General features: G+C 43.0%; 1 protein-coding gene across 3 annotated transcripts in view; it reads left to right on the top strand.

The window, feature by feature from the left end:
• Nucleotides 1–15818, top strand: part of LOC135240717 (contactin-associated protein-like 5) — a 149855-nt gene that overhangs the window by 108152 nt on the left and 25885 nt on the right. For all 3 annotated transcript variants that reach the window (XM_064310597.1, XM_064310598.1, XM_064310596.1), the window contains 6 exons: nt 22–225; nt 1150–1334; nt 3805–3948; nt 7045–7309; nt 8181–8324; nt 10000–10171. In XM_064310597.1, coding sequence (XP_064166667.1) covers nt 22–225; nt 1150–1334; nt 3805–3948; nt 7045–7309; nt 8181–8324; nt 10000–10171 — 1114 coding nt within the window. The remainder of the gene's footprint in view (nt 1–21; nt 226–1149; nt 1335–3804; nt 3949–7044; nt 7310–8180; nt 8325–9999; nt 10172–15818) is intronic.

Consider the following 15818-nt stretch of genomic DNA (forward strand, 5'->3'; position numbering starts at 1 on the left):
TAAAAATTATTTATCTCTCAGAGTCCGACGTGGCGGATTTTGATGGCAGAAGTTCGCTGCTCTACCGGTTCAACCAGAAGTCCATGAGCACGGTGAAGGATGTCATCTCGCTCAAGTTCAAAAGTCAGCAGGGAGAGGGGGTGCTGGTGCACGGGGAGGGCCAGTGGGGCGATTACATCACCCTGGAGCTGCACAGAGGCAGGCTGGCCCTGCACCTCAACCTGGGTGAGTGGCTAGGGGCCAAGGGCAAGTAAGCAAGAAGACAAACTGTAATAGGAAAGATAGAATTAGAAAGTAGATGATGCAGTATTCTGTGATAAAGACACACTATATGACCAAAGGTATCTGGTTTTTCTTGGTTTGGTCCTGGCCCCTTATTTTCATTGAAGGTCAATCTTAATGGTACTGCATACAGTCACATTCTAGATGATTCTGTGCTTCTCCAACAGTTTTGGGAAGGCCCTTTCATGTTTCACCATGACAGTGCCCCCGGGCACATAGCGAGATCCATATAGCAATGGTTATGTCGAGAACCTGACCTCAGCCCCATCCAACACCTTTGGCATCAACTAGGAAGCCAACTGCAAGCCCAGTCTAATTGTGCAATCAATGACTGACCTGAATGAGAGACTCCTATTAAGGGAAGTTTCATGGAATGGTCTTCCAAGAACAGGGTTCCGCACCTCCACTGTATAGTAATGTTAATAGTGAACTATAGCATGCTTCACATATACACACAGCCCTCCCAACCTTTCAGGAATTTACACTATTTTTATTCCTTTCGACTTAATTTGTTCAGGTTGTTAATTAGATGTGTGCATTTAATTCTGTTCGTCCCCCAAATGCATCACAGTGAGACATGCATTGTGCACGAGGGTAATAACAGCTGCAGTTTATATGTGGTTTAGCAAAAAGTATAAAATGCAAAGCTGAGAAAATGAGTGTGCGAATTATACAGTTATGAGCAGAGGTGAGAGCAGGAAACCCAACATGCATCCGCCTCTCAAGGAAGTGAGCGTGACATCTGAGGTTAGAGCTGAAATAGCCCCCAGGGTCAGTGAAGAAGAGTACAGCGGATCCTCATTGGTCTGGCACAGTAACCCATATCCCCCGGCTCTCTCCTCTGCCATTTGACCCACCTTTCCCCAGACGATGCCAAGCTCCGCTCTGGGAGTGGGCAGGTGTCGGTGACCCTGGGCAGCCTCCTGGATGATCAGCACTGGCACTCTGTTCTTATCGAGCGCTTCGGTAAGCTGGTCAACTTCACTGTGGACAAGCACATGCAGCACTTCCGCACCCAAGGAGAGGGGGATTCACTGGAGGTGGACTATGAGGTGCGTCCTTCCTCATTATCCCTCCCCCTCAACTCACCAAAGAAACCAGCTGTTTCTCTCCTCCACGACTCATAGTTCTCATCGTCCATTCCCTACCCTGGGTTCTCTTTTCCTAACATCCATTTCTTTGCCATTGGTCTCCCTGTATCAACATCCATGGAAAAAATACGACTTACTTTGGCATAGCATGCTGAAATCCAATTTGACATGCCTAATACAGACACATGAATATTCCATTAATAGGTGTTGCAATGAAATCTGGCCACAGACTCGTCTCGGTTGCGGATTTGAGCCTCTGGCTCAACATCTTTGGAACAAATATACAATTTCTTGGCTAGGCACACTGTAATCTGATTGAACATATCCAATTCAGGCATGTCCAATCAGAGAAATACTCAGATAATGGCCATTGCAACCAAGTCTAATCTCAGACTGTGAAGCAGAGAGAAGATGGTTATGTTCAGGGGGGATTTCAATAGGGAAATGTATCACTGACCTGTCTGGGCTGGCCACGCTATGTAGCTAGTTTGCTTATTAGGACATATAGCTAACTGCCCTATGCATTTTTGGGGGGTAATTAGCTGGCAGCATGGACAGAGCAAGGAGCTAATTTTACCAAAAGGGATTAAGTTGACAGTTACAGAAATTTTGTTTGAGTGTTTTCATATTCAATATTAATTCCACTCCGATGGAAGGCATTCAAGAAAACTGTATTTTTTATTTAAAGCATCTCTTCTGATTCATTCATCTGAATTTCAGATTACTTTCCCCAAATGTGGGTGATTTTATTCACTTCAGGCTGTATCTCTCCAGCAGGCTGATAGCAAAGAGCTGTAAGGGGAAGTTCTTCACATACAGTTACGTTAGGTAGTTTTTCTTTTTTTCAGTGGGGCTGTTTGATCTGTGGTCTCTGACATGTACATTCACACCCATGCAGGCACACACACATTCACACAAATGCACAGTAAATGCATGCAAGTCTGGCATTTGCTTTTAAAAGACAGATGGAATCTTTTGGGAAATTCCCTGTACATTTCTAAGGAAAAATCCCTCTTTTTGTGCAGACTTTCTCAGAGAAGAAACTAGAATGACAGGAACAGAAATTCTTCCTGAAGAATATGAATGATTCCCTTTCGTTTTCTTGGATGCACAAAGCCATAAATCTTTAATGTTTGTTGATGGGATGAAATTCCAGACCCTGTCAATAGGATGTGGAATGCAAATGATTAGAGATGGCAAATAAAAATCTATTTTTTCACAATGTTTCCATTGCAACTCATTTCGAAACCCTCTGTGATTTGGCAAATGGCAAAAAAATGCTGCAGTAATTATTTAAATTGTAAAAGGAATTAAATGATTTAATCACGCCTACAAAACCATTTTTCTCATGATATACCAATTCAAGTGATCATAATAACCTTAAATCTTCCTCTTCCTATGGTTTTGACATCACTAAAATAGCGAGTTAAGCGATTATACTCTTTCAGACTACAGCTTCCTCCATTCAAACAAAGCTCTGATTTAATTTGATTAAGTTCTCACCATGTCCAAATGGCGAGTGATACGCTGGCAAATTGCCTTTATTGTGCCACTGTCTAATCCCGCTACCTAATCACTGTAATGAATGCCATTTAGAACAGCTTTTTGAGCACTTGTTTCTGTCATTTCATAGGGCCTATTTTCACTGGCAGCAGTGCCATCTGATAGGAAAGCTCTTTAAGCACAAATAATGAAAAGTACAATGTGCCCAGATACTCTCAGCTGAATAGAGGCTTGGACAATAAAATGCCAAATATAGATACAGGCCAGCCCTGGAGCGCAGAAAAATGGGCTTCCATTGTGTTGGCTGTGATGGTGTTGTGGCCCCTTACCAAAGATAAGCTCCCACCAGAACATCGGACCCAGACTAGTGAATTGCTATAAAACCACTTGGAAGATTCTAAATTCTTCCATTTTGAACAATGGAAAAAGTGTGGGATGTCATTCTCGGATTTTATGAAATCATTGCTCTTCTTTCATCCTTAACCTGTCTTCCTTTAGTGAATCAAAGGACCCTCAAGCCACTGTTTAAGGAATGCCACCTTGCCAATGCTGTTTAAACCCTGCAGCCAATGTCATGCTGGTCATGCTGTATTATTTTGTATCCATTTAAAATGCAGTTGTGTGTATTTATGTATAAGAAACATAACTTAGACGCACTGTAGTATAATGATTACAGTTTGACTGTAATCATCTCTTGACTTGTACCTACATTATTTACAGTATGTTTGTTTTTGTTTTGATACCCCATAGGTAGTCAGGTGTTTTTTATATTCAAGGCTGTGTGCAGCTGCAAAACAGTTGTAAAATAGTATAGTAGATGCATAGTGAACCTGTTTGTTTCTTAATTTATTTCTCTGTAACATCAGTCATTGGCTGAACTTGTGATCTTTGTGTGTTTTGTCTGCGTCGTTCTGTTTCCTTCACAAAGCTCAGCTTCGGAGGCATCCCGCTGCCCGGAAAGCCAGGGACATTCCTGAGGAAGAATTTTCGAGGCTGCATTGAGAACCTCTACTACAATGGTGTCAACATCATTGATCTGGCCAAGCGGCGCAAGCCCCAGATCTACAGTGTGGTAGGTCTCACATATGGTCAAATGTTCCTGTGAATAAGCTTTGTGTGTGTCTGTGTGAGTGTGAGTGTGTGTGTGTGCGTGCATGCATGTGAGAGTGTGTGCATGCGCGCATGTGAGAGTGTGTGCATGCGTGCGTGTGTGCATGTGAGTGTGTGTCTTTGTGAGCGTATGAGAGTGTGTGTGTGTGCTACATTAATATACAGAGGCAAAAAAATGTCCCAGTTTCTGTTTTTTTCTAAAATTGAAACAGCAATTAAGAAAATAAACATCCCTCCTAAGAGATCCTTTGTGACATTTCACAATAGTCTCCTGCCAAGTAAAAGGCACAACTGCTAGATAAAAGGTACACATTTGAGAAGATCTAAGCTGTGCTGAATTGTTCTGTGTAAACACTGCAAATGGGAGTTTTATTATCCTTGGCACTGCATTAGCAACTTGATGCAGAGAACATCCTCAACCCCTCTTATGAAACAGTCTCCCCAACAAATAAACTGAACATCTCTTCAGAAAGTATAATATCTGTGGTTCTAGCAGCTTTGGAAGGCCTAGTCCAAAAAACTGGCATTGAGACAGAATCAATATGGGCCCTACTGTCCGATCCCCCTGCTTGGCATTAAGTGGATTTGTTTGGGAAAACAAATCATTGTCTAGACATGGTCTGTAGGGATGCCTTCAGCCCAGAATGTTTGTATCACAGCTGTCGCAGCTGGATGCCTGGAGTTACAGGATTTTAACGAGGATGGAATTCTCAATTGGGCGGTGGGGACAATTAATGGTCAGCTTTAACTGCAGAGTCAAGTCCTGTGGAGACATGGACTCAAGAGTGAAAACTGTTTTTTGGGTGCTTCTTACAAGAAGGAATGTAAGTGCTCGACTCTGCAGGCAACCCCTCAAAGATCTCCCTCGCCTTTCCACAAGCCGTTGCACTGAAGAGTCCTTAACAATGTCACATTTCCACAAGTCAGCTTAGCAGCGTGCATACAAAATGCCTTTTCTAATCCACACCAGAAAGCCAGGCTTTGGGGGGAGAGGTTTCCCATGGCGTGAGCTCATTCATACACCTCTGTGAAAGGGATTCTGAGATCTCATGTGCTCAGGCTGGCTCCTTGTTCTTAGCTGCAGTGTGAGATTTCTCCCATCACCACCCTGGAATCATCGCACCGGTCTCCAGATGTTTTTTTTCTTCTGTGCCACAGCAGGTTGCTAGCGTCCGTTCTTAGCGATGGGACTCAGGCAGCACTTTTGCGTCTAATTAGTGAATTGTGTCTCCACTCACTGGAGAGATGGTGCTCTCTGTGCCATGAGCAACAATAACTGAGAGACAGAGCAGGGACCATGCAGGTGGGGTTAAATCGGGTTACTGGCGGAGGCTGTATGTATTTTCGCTGTTCTCCAGTGCTTTGAAAATATTTCCATATAAGGGTCTGAAGGCAGTGACCCTTTTTTGTGAGTCATACAGTGGAAAAAAGTGTAGCTTATTTAATCTCTCACTGGATGGCAAGGCACACTATTTTGCTAACATGCTGCATGAATAATCTTATGGGGGGCAGTGCTTTTTTCATGGAGTCAAACAGGTTACTTGTTGGGCATAGAAACTAAACCCTGCTATCCCACTACATCATACAAATGACCACATCTCCCAAAGGCTAATCACTTGATGATATCTTGTGTCTTTATGACATCTACTTGCCCGACGGACATGAACACTATAATGTAAGGACCATGTGCGTTTCTTAAAACATCTTCATGGTAATTATGACTGTGGCCTTCAAGTCGGTGATCTGAATGAAACAAGCCCTATCTTTATAAATAAAAAATCTTGTTTCAAAATGGGGTCCCATTGTAACGGTCGGCTTACACGATTCCTTTGCTGTAACCCACTCTGTGATATTATGTTCTGTTCACCAGAAATGCTGACACCTTCTTATGGATAGAAATTGATTTATGTAATTTGCAATCTAATGTCATACATATTTGGTTCTTCCACAAAGGACCTGGGTGAAATTTCCTAGACAGGTATAAATTGCATTGCAATTAGAATCTTCACAGATGGTGTTAGTCTACCCATTCCCAGAAGCTATTAAAGTCTTCTATCAGTGTCTGTTACTCAGGTTTCAGGGGTTTCACAGAAGAAATTGCCATGCATTTAATGTGACTGCAGAATTTGTATGTAATTTACTGAAAATAATTTTAAAAGTGTGTGTGTGTGTGTGTGTGTTTGTATGTGTGTGTGCGTGTGTGCATGCATTATGTAGGGTGTCCAGCTTTCAGGCATTTATCAGATGAAAAAAAATATTCAATTCACAGCACTATAATTTAAGGCTTGGGATCATAGTGCATAGCTATAATAAATAATACCTGGGAAGATGAAAATGCAATACTTTCCTAGTCCTCTCTCAGAGACAGATTTACAATGAAGTGACTGAATATGGGTTTTGTCACATACTGTGCTGTGAAAATGTCCTTAACATGGACTTAATGGGGATTCATGGGAACTCCAGTGTCCATCAATATGGGCATTAATGTGTGCAGGAATGGTACTGTTAATGCAAGATGCATTTTGGCTGATTGTTGGACATGAATACTAAGGAATTTTACACAACTGTAAACATGCACATTTATTTCAGCTGTTTTGAGGTCTTGTCATTGAGCTTGGAAAAGTGCAGAAATATGTGTACAGTAGGTTGTTCTGTTTTATCTGAAATTCAGATGCCCTTTGATGTGATCTACTGGGTTTAGTCTGGGGGTGTTGGGGGTTCTAGGAGGAGATTCATTATTTGATTGCTGTTAGTCATGGCATTCATTCCAGCAGAATGAATCGAAAAAGGACTTCCTCTTTGTGTGGTGGTGATGAATATAGAAGGGATGAGAATGAGCTAAAAATAAATGCTTTTGGTTCTATGAGGTTCCCTTTTCTTTTGTGAATGCGGAAATGTAGGTGACAGTCCTTATGAAAAGCGATGAAATGGTGAAGGAACAGTCAAGTTCAGAAGCAAGTTCAGAAACCTCTGACAGAAAAAAGGCTGAAGGGTAATTGTACTTTTGAAGAAAAAAAAAAGGTGACAAACTGTAACACTTGCGCTCTGTCGTCGCCAGGGTAACGTGACCTTCGCTTGCTCGGAAACGCAGCTGGTGGCAGCCACCTTCCTGAGCTCCAGCGGCAGCTTCCTGCTGCTCCCGGCGGAGCCTGCTGCTGAAGGCGTGGCCGTGCGCTTCCAGTTCCGCACCTGGAACACCGACGGGCTGCTGCTCTCTCTCCCTCTGGCCCAGGGCTCCGCCCACCTGCTCCTCCACCTCAGTGGGGGCCAGCTTTGCCTCACCCACCGCCACTCAGCGCTGGGGCAGTCGGAGATATTGACTGGTGAGAAACAGATCTGATCCGCCGTTTTGTTAACAATCTCTTTGGGTATATACTGTTTCATATTGTGTCATAACCAGTGCTTAATTTATGCTGGATCATGCTGGAACAGCATCCGGGATCTCACAGTTTTAGACTGGCTGTATTCCGGGACCTATTTGCGTGGAACTGGCACCAACTGCCTCATATTAATGCCCAGGCTTACCAAGGCTTGAGCTGTCAGGAGGCCTACGAGGTCAGAGAGAAAAAAAATCACAATTCTCGCTATTAATAAAAAAATATAATTCCTGGCTGTGCAGATGCGCTCTGTTCCGCTGGTGAGAGCACAGAGATGGCTGTCCGTGCCTGATTTGCCTGGGGTCCATCTTGCCAACTTCTAGCTTCAGAAGGCAAAAGCATTCTAGGTTTTTATCTGTTATAAAATGAAAATCCCTTTTCTGAATTTTAGGGAGGGCAACATTACCCTTTCAGAATAACTCTTGTCATATTCATCTTTCTTTTGTACATCTCTATGAGTTGAAAGGTTCAGCTTCAGTCCCACAGAGTTGAGACCATTTGGCTTTATTTATCAGTCAGAGATGACGGGATAGCTCCAGAGGGAAAGTCAGAGGATTTACCAGTAATCTGAGTTTATATCCAGTAATCCCTTGGGCTCTGAGGGCTATGGGTATGGCCTAGTTGGATTCCCATACTTCAGGTGCAGGTGCCTCCTACATACAGATCATTTCATTTTGAGCAAAATCTGCAATTGTTTTCTTTTTCATTTTTTTGTACAGTTTTGACTCCTGATAAACCATGGTGTAGAGATTAACGATGGTGAGGCATTCCCATTGTGCAAATAGTGTGACACGTGTGGCGTCCTCTTTTCTTTCAGGGCACATGATGCATGATGGTCTATGGCACTCTGTGAATCTCACCGCCAGGGGCTTGCTGGTCAACTTGACTCTGGATATTGGACTGGCCTGGGTCCTGCAGCTCGACCACCACTTTGCCGCAGGCAGTGCGCTCTTCTTTGGAGGTAGGATCGCCTCCAGGTCTTGCCCTTAGCACCGATCAAATCTATAAATTCACCCTGTGGTCATGTTAGGGAAATAATTGTGCTGTCAGAAATGAAGTATGCAGACCATAAAAGAGCTGTTTGCTTTGAATCTGTAATTATGGCTGCTGTGGATTCTCAAAGTGCCCCCATATGATAGTTTAATGTTGCGTGTGTGGGCTCTAAAGGGAGCTGGACTGAATCAGTCTCTGTGGCCATACATGCAAAATGAAAAACATGAAAAATGCCATTTCATAACGCTCACAAATTCTCACTTGAATTCCACGCTAGGCTTGAAATTAATTTTACTATGTATAGAGTTCACTGCTTATACATCCTGTAAGGACGTTGTCTGCTCATGTGGGCGCATAGTCTCTATGACTCAAGGGGAGAACATTCGCTGCCAAATGCTCAGTGTTAAATTAACTCTGTCAGAGCCCTCAAACTGCTTATATGAGGCAAATAAGGACTAAATATACTCCATTAGAGTTAAAAGTTCTGTATCACAGTTGATTTTACGGCAGGCATTTTTACTGTGCATGGAGAGCAGGACGAGAAAATAAAAAGCGTAAAAAGTGCTGAGTAATGGTTCTGGCTACGGTCAGCAATCCTGGGCCTCAATCCGTGAAAAAGACACAGGCCGGGAAGCAGACTGGGATGAGTACGCTGAGGAAGGGAGGAGGGGGGGCGGGGGCGTGGTGAGTGATCACTCTCTTTGGAGTGTAATTATCCCTGAAATGCTCTGACTAATTTACGTCCTCTTCGCGCCGGGGGGAGTTCTGACCCGCGGCACCCTGCGGATCGCCCGCCGGCCCTGTGTGAGCGCTGGCGGAAGAGAGATAAGTCCACTCCGGAGCTCTCGGCCCATCAGCGGCGTGTGCCGGCCCGGCTCCCTATTTCAGAGACAAGCTCTCCATTTACGGCTTTTAGTCCCTGGTGCTCTTACAATACGCCTCACCAGAAATTTCAGCCCAGAAAGCAAGCTCGAATAGGAGGTCCGCGCCTCTGGGCGAGTGTGTAGGAGGCCTGTCTTATTTTAAAAGCTTATTATCTCAGATTTTAGAGAGCTCCTGACCTCTGAAGCGAGCCTCAATAGAGATCCCCTCTGTCAGCCTGCAGTGATTGGTGTTATCAACCCACTTAAGCCAGGCTTCCCAAACGAGGGAGCTAATAGGATTGGAAACACTGAAGCAACAAATTGGCACCAAGTTGCGTGAGGCCTCTCCTCATATAAATTTAGTGATTGTGGCAGTAGAATGGCAAAAATAATGTCTATGAATAATAAATATATTACTTTTTTGAAATACGTACTGTACTCCCCTGAACTTTTAAGCTTAGATATCTATTCACTGATATTGTGTACTGTATCGGACTGCTCAATATAGCATTTGTGTGATCTATGATAACTTCAGTGGTGTTTATTGTTATGCTTTAATGTGTGCAGCTTGTGCAGCATTTCATGTCAATTGTTTTGCAGGAGGGTTTGCTGTAATCGCGGTCTGCAGCCTTCCGTGCTATCAATCACTGCTGCGGGTGTACATTTTTATGCCCGCTTTGGTATGCACTTTTTAAAGGGAACAACCTGTGTGCTTAGTGTCTGTTCATATTTTCAAGCAAAGTAAAAACTAAACTCTAAAACGAGTCTCTGTCGACCCAGGATGCCCCGGGGTCCCGGCTGAGCCCGTTTGCAAGAACCCCTCCTCGGCTTTCCAGGGGTGCATGCGTCAGATCTTCGTCAACGATCAGCTGGTGGACCTGTTCCGCGTGCAGGCGGGGCTGCTGGGGAACTACAGCGAGCTGCAGATCGACGTCTGTGGCATCTGGGACAGGTGGGGCCCCGGTTTTAACTCGGTCCTCCTTTGCTCCGCTTGCTTCTTGGCGTTTGACCTAAAAACCGGGTGTCGGCAGTGTCCACGCGGCTTCCATGTTCCCATTTCTCCCTCTGCACGGCTCCCCTTTGAACAGCGGTGCGCCATTCACTTTGCCTCCATTCGCTTTGCATGTGGAGCACGTCCGTCCCAGTGTTCACATGTGAGGAGGCTTGGCAGGGGTCGGCGGGGGGGGGGGGGGGGGGGGGGGGGGGGGGGGGGGGGATGGTGGCAAGCTGACACACATGGGGTTAATTTGCCAGAGCCAAAGTTTCTGAAAAGCCTTCTGATCCCTTTGGCATCCCTCTTTAGTCTGATGTTGGATTCCTTTATTGCAATGGGGTTGTGAGTTCTGTGATTCTATTTCTTTTTTTGAAAAGATTGTTACACTGTTTGCCTTATCACAGGGAGCTGTGCAAGCAGCCACCATTCCCTTATGAGCTGCGTTGCTACAGTTGGTGTTTGTGCATGCCTGTCTGCTTTCATTCTCACAAGCTTCAAGCCTTTAAAAATATCTGTGCTTGGTGTCTTGTGTCTGGTCTCTAGTGTCTAGAGGTTTTTCGCATGGCAGTGTCAGTCTCAGGTAACAATTTTCACAAGAATTTCTCATCTGCTACCTGATAACACATGCTGTCAATAATTAGCTCTCATGGACCGAGATGAAGACTTTATTCTCCATGGTATAGATCCATGTCCAGGTTAAGCCAGTGGGTCAGAAGTAGCATGTGGTCGCTTTACCTCTTGTGGGGTTCACAAACCCACTCTTACATCATTGCCAACTACTGGCACACACAGAGTCTGAGAGGTTATTTCGGGGTACCCTGATATAGATGGAAGAGGCAAGAGGCCAACTTGTAAGCCATATATCGCATATCACTCATTATCAATTGACTCACAGGATCTGACAGCATTGAATTTTTGACCAATTTATTGCTGCAAAGGTTTGAGCTTCAATATTATTGCCATTTTTTATTGTGGATAGTTCATTTTAAAATAACAAGAAATTGGATTTTTGTTTGTTTTATTTCTGATTTTTAAGTGCATGCTTCAGAACCTCTGCCTCTAAATTATTATCAGATGTCATCATGCAGTATCCCTATCTCACAAAGCTGAATTTGACAACTTCTAGAAGTTGATGCCTCCTTGGGTTGGCCCTCTTTATCCCCACACAACTGCATGTGCTTGATAAGGGAGGAGGTCAGAGATTTACCTGCGTGCCTCCTCTCCTCTTGCGTCAAACATGGTTTTGCGCCAAACCATGGAATGGTCTCTCTCAGTGTACAGAGACCATCAAGATATCCACTTTTTGGGTATATTTTCAGGTTAAGCCAGTATATGGTGAATAAAGGTGGTGGGTAGATGGCAAGAGGTATTGAAAAGAAGAAAAGAACACCTTGAGGCTTAAGTGTTTGCCTAGACCATATGTGGCTGCTTTCAGTGCCATAAAGAGGAAAATGTATGAGCAGTTCACTTTACCCCAGGAAATCTGTTCATTCCATCAAAAAAAAATCAAAAAAATGTGTACAAGGTAGGGGTGTGTGATACACCACAGTGGCAATTATCAAATGCAGTAACGGTCTTCACTACCATATGGTGCATTACCACCTTTCTTTTCATCTTCTTCTTTTAATTACGCCTGAAGCGATAGTAAAGAACCAAACTAAAGAGGCTGCGTGAAATGCTTTGATGATAAACACGTAAACACTATTATCTATTGAGTGTTGATAAGACAGCTAATCAGCAGCAAGGTCAAACAGCTTCCGTGTGATCATGTAATGTGATTTTTGTCACATGGAAGCTGTGAGGTCTTACATGCTGATTGGCTGTCTTATCAACGCCCAATAGATAACTGTGGTGACGTTATTTCAGGAAGCATTTCACGTAGCCTCTGAAATGTGGTTTTTTACTACCGCATCAAGTATAATTAAAGATAAAAAGACCAAAAGAGAGGTAAAACACCACACGGTGGCGACAACCTTAATTGCATCCAATAATTAGTATCGTGGTATATCGCCCAGTCTTATTTTAGTGTATAAATCAGCTTAAGTGGTACTCCCATACACATATACATCTGAACATGCAATGCTGGCTGTATTTGTTTCTCAGTGGGTCCTTGAAATGGGTTGGCGGGGGGAATGGTAGAGGGGGGTGCGGGGTGAGTGGCTTCAAAGCCGTTTCATGTAACATGTTACTAATTCAACCAGAGCAGACGATATGAGAGAGACTCTCATTGCTAATTGCTCTCTGTGACCACACATGGAAATGGAACAGAACCTAATGGGAATCTCTTACCAGCGTGTGACCATGCAGTGAAGAATCCCTCAATGCCATCTGACTGTCTGTTGCTTGTAGGCACTATTTTCATTTGCATTCTGTGTTATTTTCTGTAATAGCCTTGTAAGTACCTTTTGGAAAAAAAAAAATCTCACAGATGAATAATGTAAATGTAATGTGAATGGAACTTTATTATAATTCCATACACTACACTGAGCAGTCAAATGAGGCATGCCAGCATCTCTAGTGACAATTCCATTGATCTGCCTCATATTTAATATGAGACTAAGGCCATGGTGGCAAGAGGACCACAAATCCCATGTCTCCAGTTTCCTATGTCCTGCGTAAGGGCGGTATTCTAAGTGGCCTTACATGACAAGCCATAACATACACATGTACTTATGATTGGTTTATTAACTGCTTATTCAGTACCACAAACAGTGTTGTTTAAATTCTAATGTACCCGCAGGTTGTGTGATAAATGGTGGTGTAGTGGAGAGAACTGTAGTATTTTGTGCTGAAGACCAAGGTTCGATCCTTGCATTTTCTTTCTTTCAAGCTTTGTAGCAATTACACAGGGAAAGAAATGCTTTTGTTGCTGTTGCTAGTTTTTTGCTTTTCTGTTTTAAATGTGAACACGGTTGTGTGCCTGTTTGTGATTGCCTTGTTATACAAACAATCTATTATACAGTCTATTTTTATTTTCTTAAGCAGTGAACATGTTTTCAGGGATTCGTATTTGAAAATGCTCCCCCTCCTCTGTTGTCCTCAGAGATGTATGGAATATTTGTTAAATGTTTGAAATATTTAGTTTAAAGTTAGGTACATTGCTGAATGCTTCATGCATGTATTACAAGCATGGCCTGTATGCATTACATGCATAATATGTATGATTGTAATACATATTATGATTGATGCATTACTATTTTCAGGTTTCTGAGTATATAAGTTTAGTCTTGTATTACAAGCTCATATGCGTATATGTACTGTGTGTTACTAGCTAAGGTGTGTGTGCTTGTGATCAGGTAGATCCATGCTTGTGATTGGTCTATTGCGCACGTTGCATAGGAGTCGTGCAATGCACTAGAAACTGGCCGCATATGCACCTTTGTTCCAGCAGGCTGACGATCCAATTAGACGCATGTGTAGATTCATTGCCAAGCAGAAGTACTGCTGAAATGTCTGTGAATTAAAAGATTGCAGCAGAAGAGGAGATCAAAGCACTATTTCTCTCTAGAGCTCAACTAATGAGAGACTTTAGTCCCAAATGAAACAGGCTGAAGTTTGGTTTGGTCCAATTATAGACTTCTGAGAGCCCCAGCATGGGCAAGCATGAGATAAGGGCATTATGAAATGTATAACTCCGCCCAGCAGAATGAGATACACTTTTAAAAAGAAACTTTCTTTCTCCCTTCTAATTTGTATGGGGTTGGTAGGTTCATTCGTTCAGGGGACTTCATCGAGAGAGAAATAAGATTTTTTGTGTATTGTTCACACACTCTTTTGAACCACTTTTTTTTTCTCTAAAATACTGAGGGGATCTATGCTACGGTCCTGCTGATCCATTATTATAATTTTATGATCCATGAAAACCATGTTCCATTCAGGCCTAAATATGGTGAAAAAAAAGAAAACCGCACAGAAATTATTAAAACGTCATTTCAAACACGATCTTTATTGAAGTTGACTCGTGTTTCAGCCGTGAATTTGTCTGGAAATTGTCTCTGCAAGTATATAACGGCATTAGGAAATTGCTCTGCAGATGAAACAGTTTATTATATGCCTGCATAAAAGGCTGGTAATTGTAAAATTTAAGGAGCTTGAAGATAAATCATAAGAAGGTGGAGAAATGCTCTGGAGCACCCAACAGAGACACATTCACTTCCCACATATATTCCCATTCAGCATCTTTCCATTTTCTCTGAGTAATAACATTAACACTTAAAATCATCATTAGCAGCATTGCTGATGGAAATTCTGGGCATGATAAAAATTTACACTCCACCCCCTTTTGCCATGGCTTGTCTGCTTCACTTCTCAGATCCTATAGAGTAACCAGATGGTCCTTCATTCCTACCCTCCTCCCTACTAACTTTAGGAGTTTATGATTGTTGATACGAGCTCCTGGTATTATATTACAATTTCTGAACGTCTCTAAGGAGACGGAATATCCATCGCTTCAGGTTTGTCCTTGATCTTCCCCCCTTTATTAATATTTATAAGATGCCAGATTTAAGGTTCAGTTGTGTTGTGGACAGAACTTTCCATGCTAAGACTACAGAGTTGACCGTCTGCGCATAATCTGCATTCAAGCACACTCAATCTTTGTCTTCACTGTCCTCTGTTATGGTGATGGAGCACCATGTGACCCACTCCCCCATTTCCAAGGGCGGGGACAGAGCTGTGCTGAAACTGCACCAGTTTGTGTGGGATTAGCGCTCAGCTGCACAAATCCCCCTAAAAATAAACCTGCCTACTGAGAATGGAAGAGACGTCTCTACACATGTCTAAAACATTCAAGCACCAGGCTGAATATGTTTGATGATGGATATTTATTTAATGAGTCAATAAATAGGTAAATACACACTTGAGCCACTCTGGGAATGAGAGGGTTTGGGCAAACAGAAAAGTGAGCTTTTCCTCACACTCACCAAATATTACTCGGTATGTGCTTCATTTGTTTTAAGAGGGCGATACCTTTTTTAACCAGTCGTACCTGCGGACGTTTTTGAGATGTTGAAGGCGAGTCGTGTTTGCAGGTCTGTCTCGTCGCTGCAGCGTGCTCTGTTGAACACCAGCCTGCTTGCGCTGCCAGTCACTGCTTCTTTTCGCTGCGCAGTCCCCCGGTTTGGCCGTGCACTCAACGGGCCTCATTCACAAAACTTTTCTGAAATTATTCTTATTTTTGTTCTAAAAAAAATGTTCCATCGAAAAACCAATGTGGGATTCATGACACATGTGCAGACCTTTGTTTTTGTGCATATTCCAGGTATATGAGATGATGAATGCTGATGCTGTTAATTTTACATGCAATCCTGTTCATGTGGTTAGCATTAGGAAACAGCCATGAACAAATACCGATAAGGAAAAAATGATGAAAGCCGAAGTGTTCTTGGAAATGTTCTTATTCACAGTTTACAATCAAGTGTGATCGTACGCATGTTTCGTAAATGAGACCAATTGAGTGCACACTGTAGGTCGGCGACAAGTGCCTGATAAACAGAGTGGTCTCCCTTGCCTGTCAGTGCTCAGGGTAAGGTGGAAAACTGCAATTTTTATTATTATTTTTCTCCAGGAATATATACAGAGAATTTTCCTTTTGATATTTACAACT

This window comes from Anguilla rostrata, chromosome 15 (genome assembly GCF_018555375.3).
Source record: "Anguilla rostrata isolate EN2019 chromosome 15, ASM1855537v3, whole genome shotgun sequence".
Lineage (NCBI taxonomy): Eukaryota > Metazoa > Chordata > Actinopteri > Anguilliformes > Anguillidae > Anguilla > Anguilla rostrata.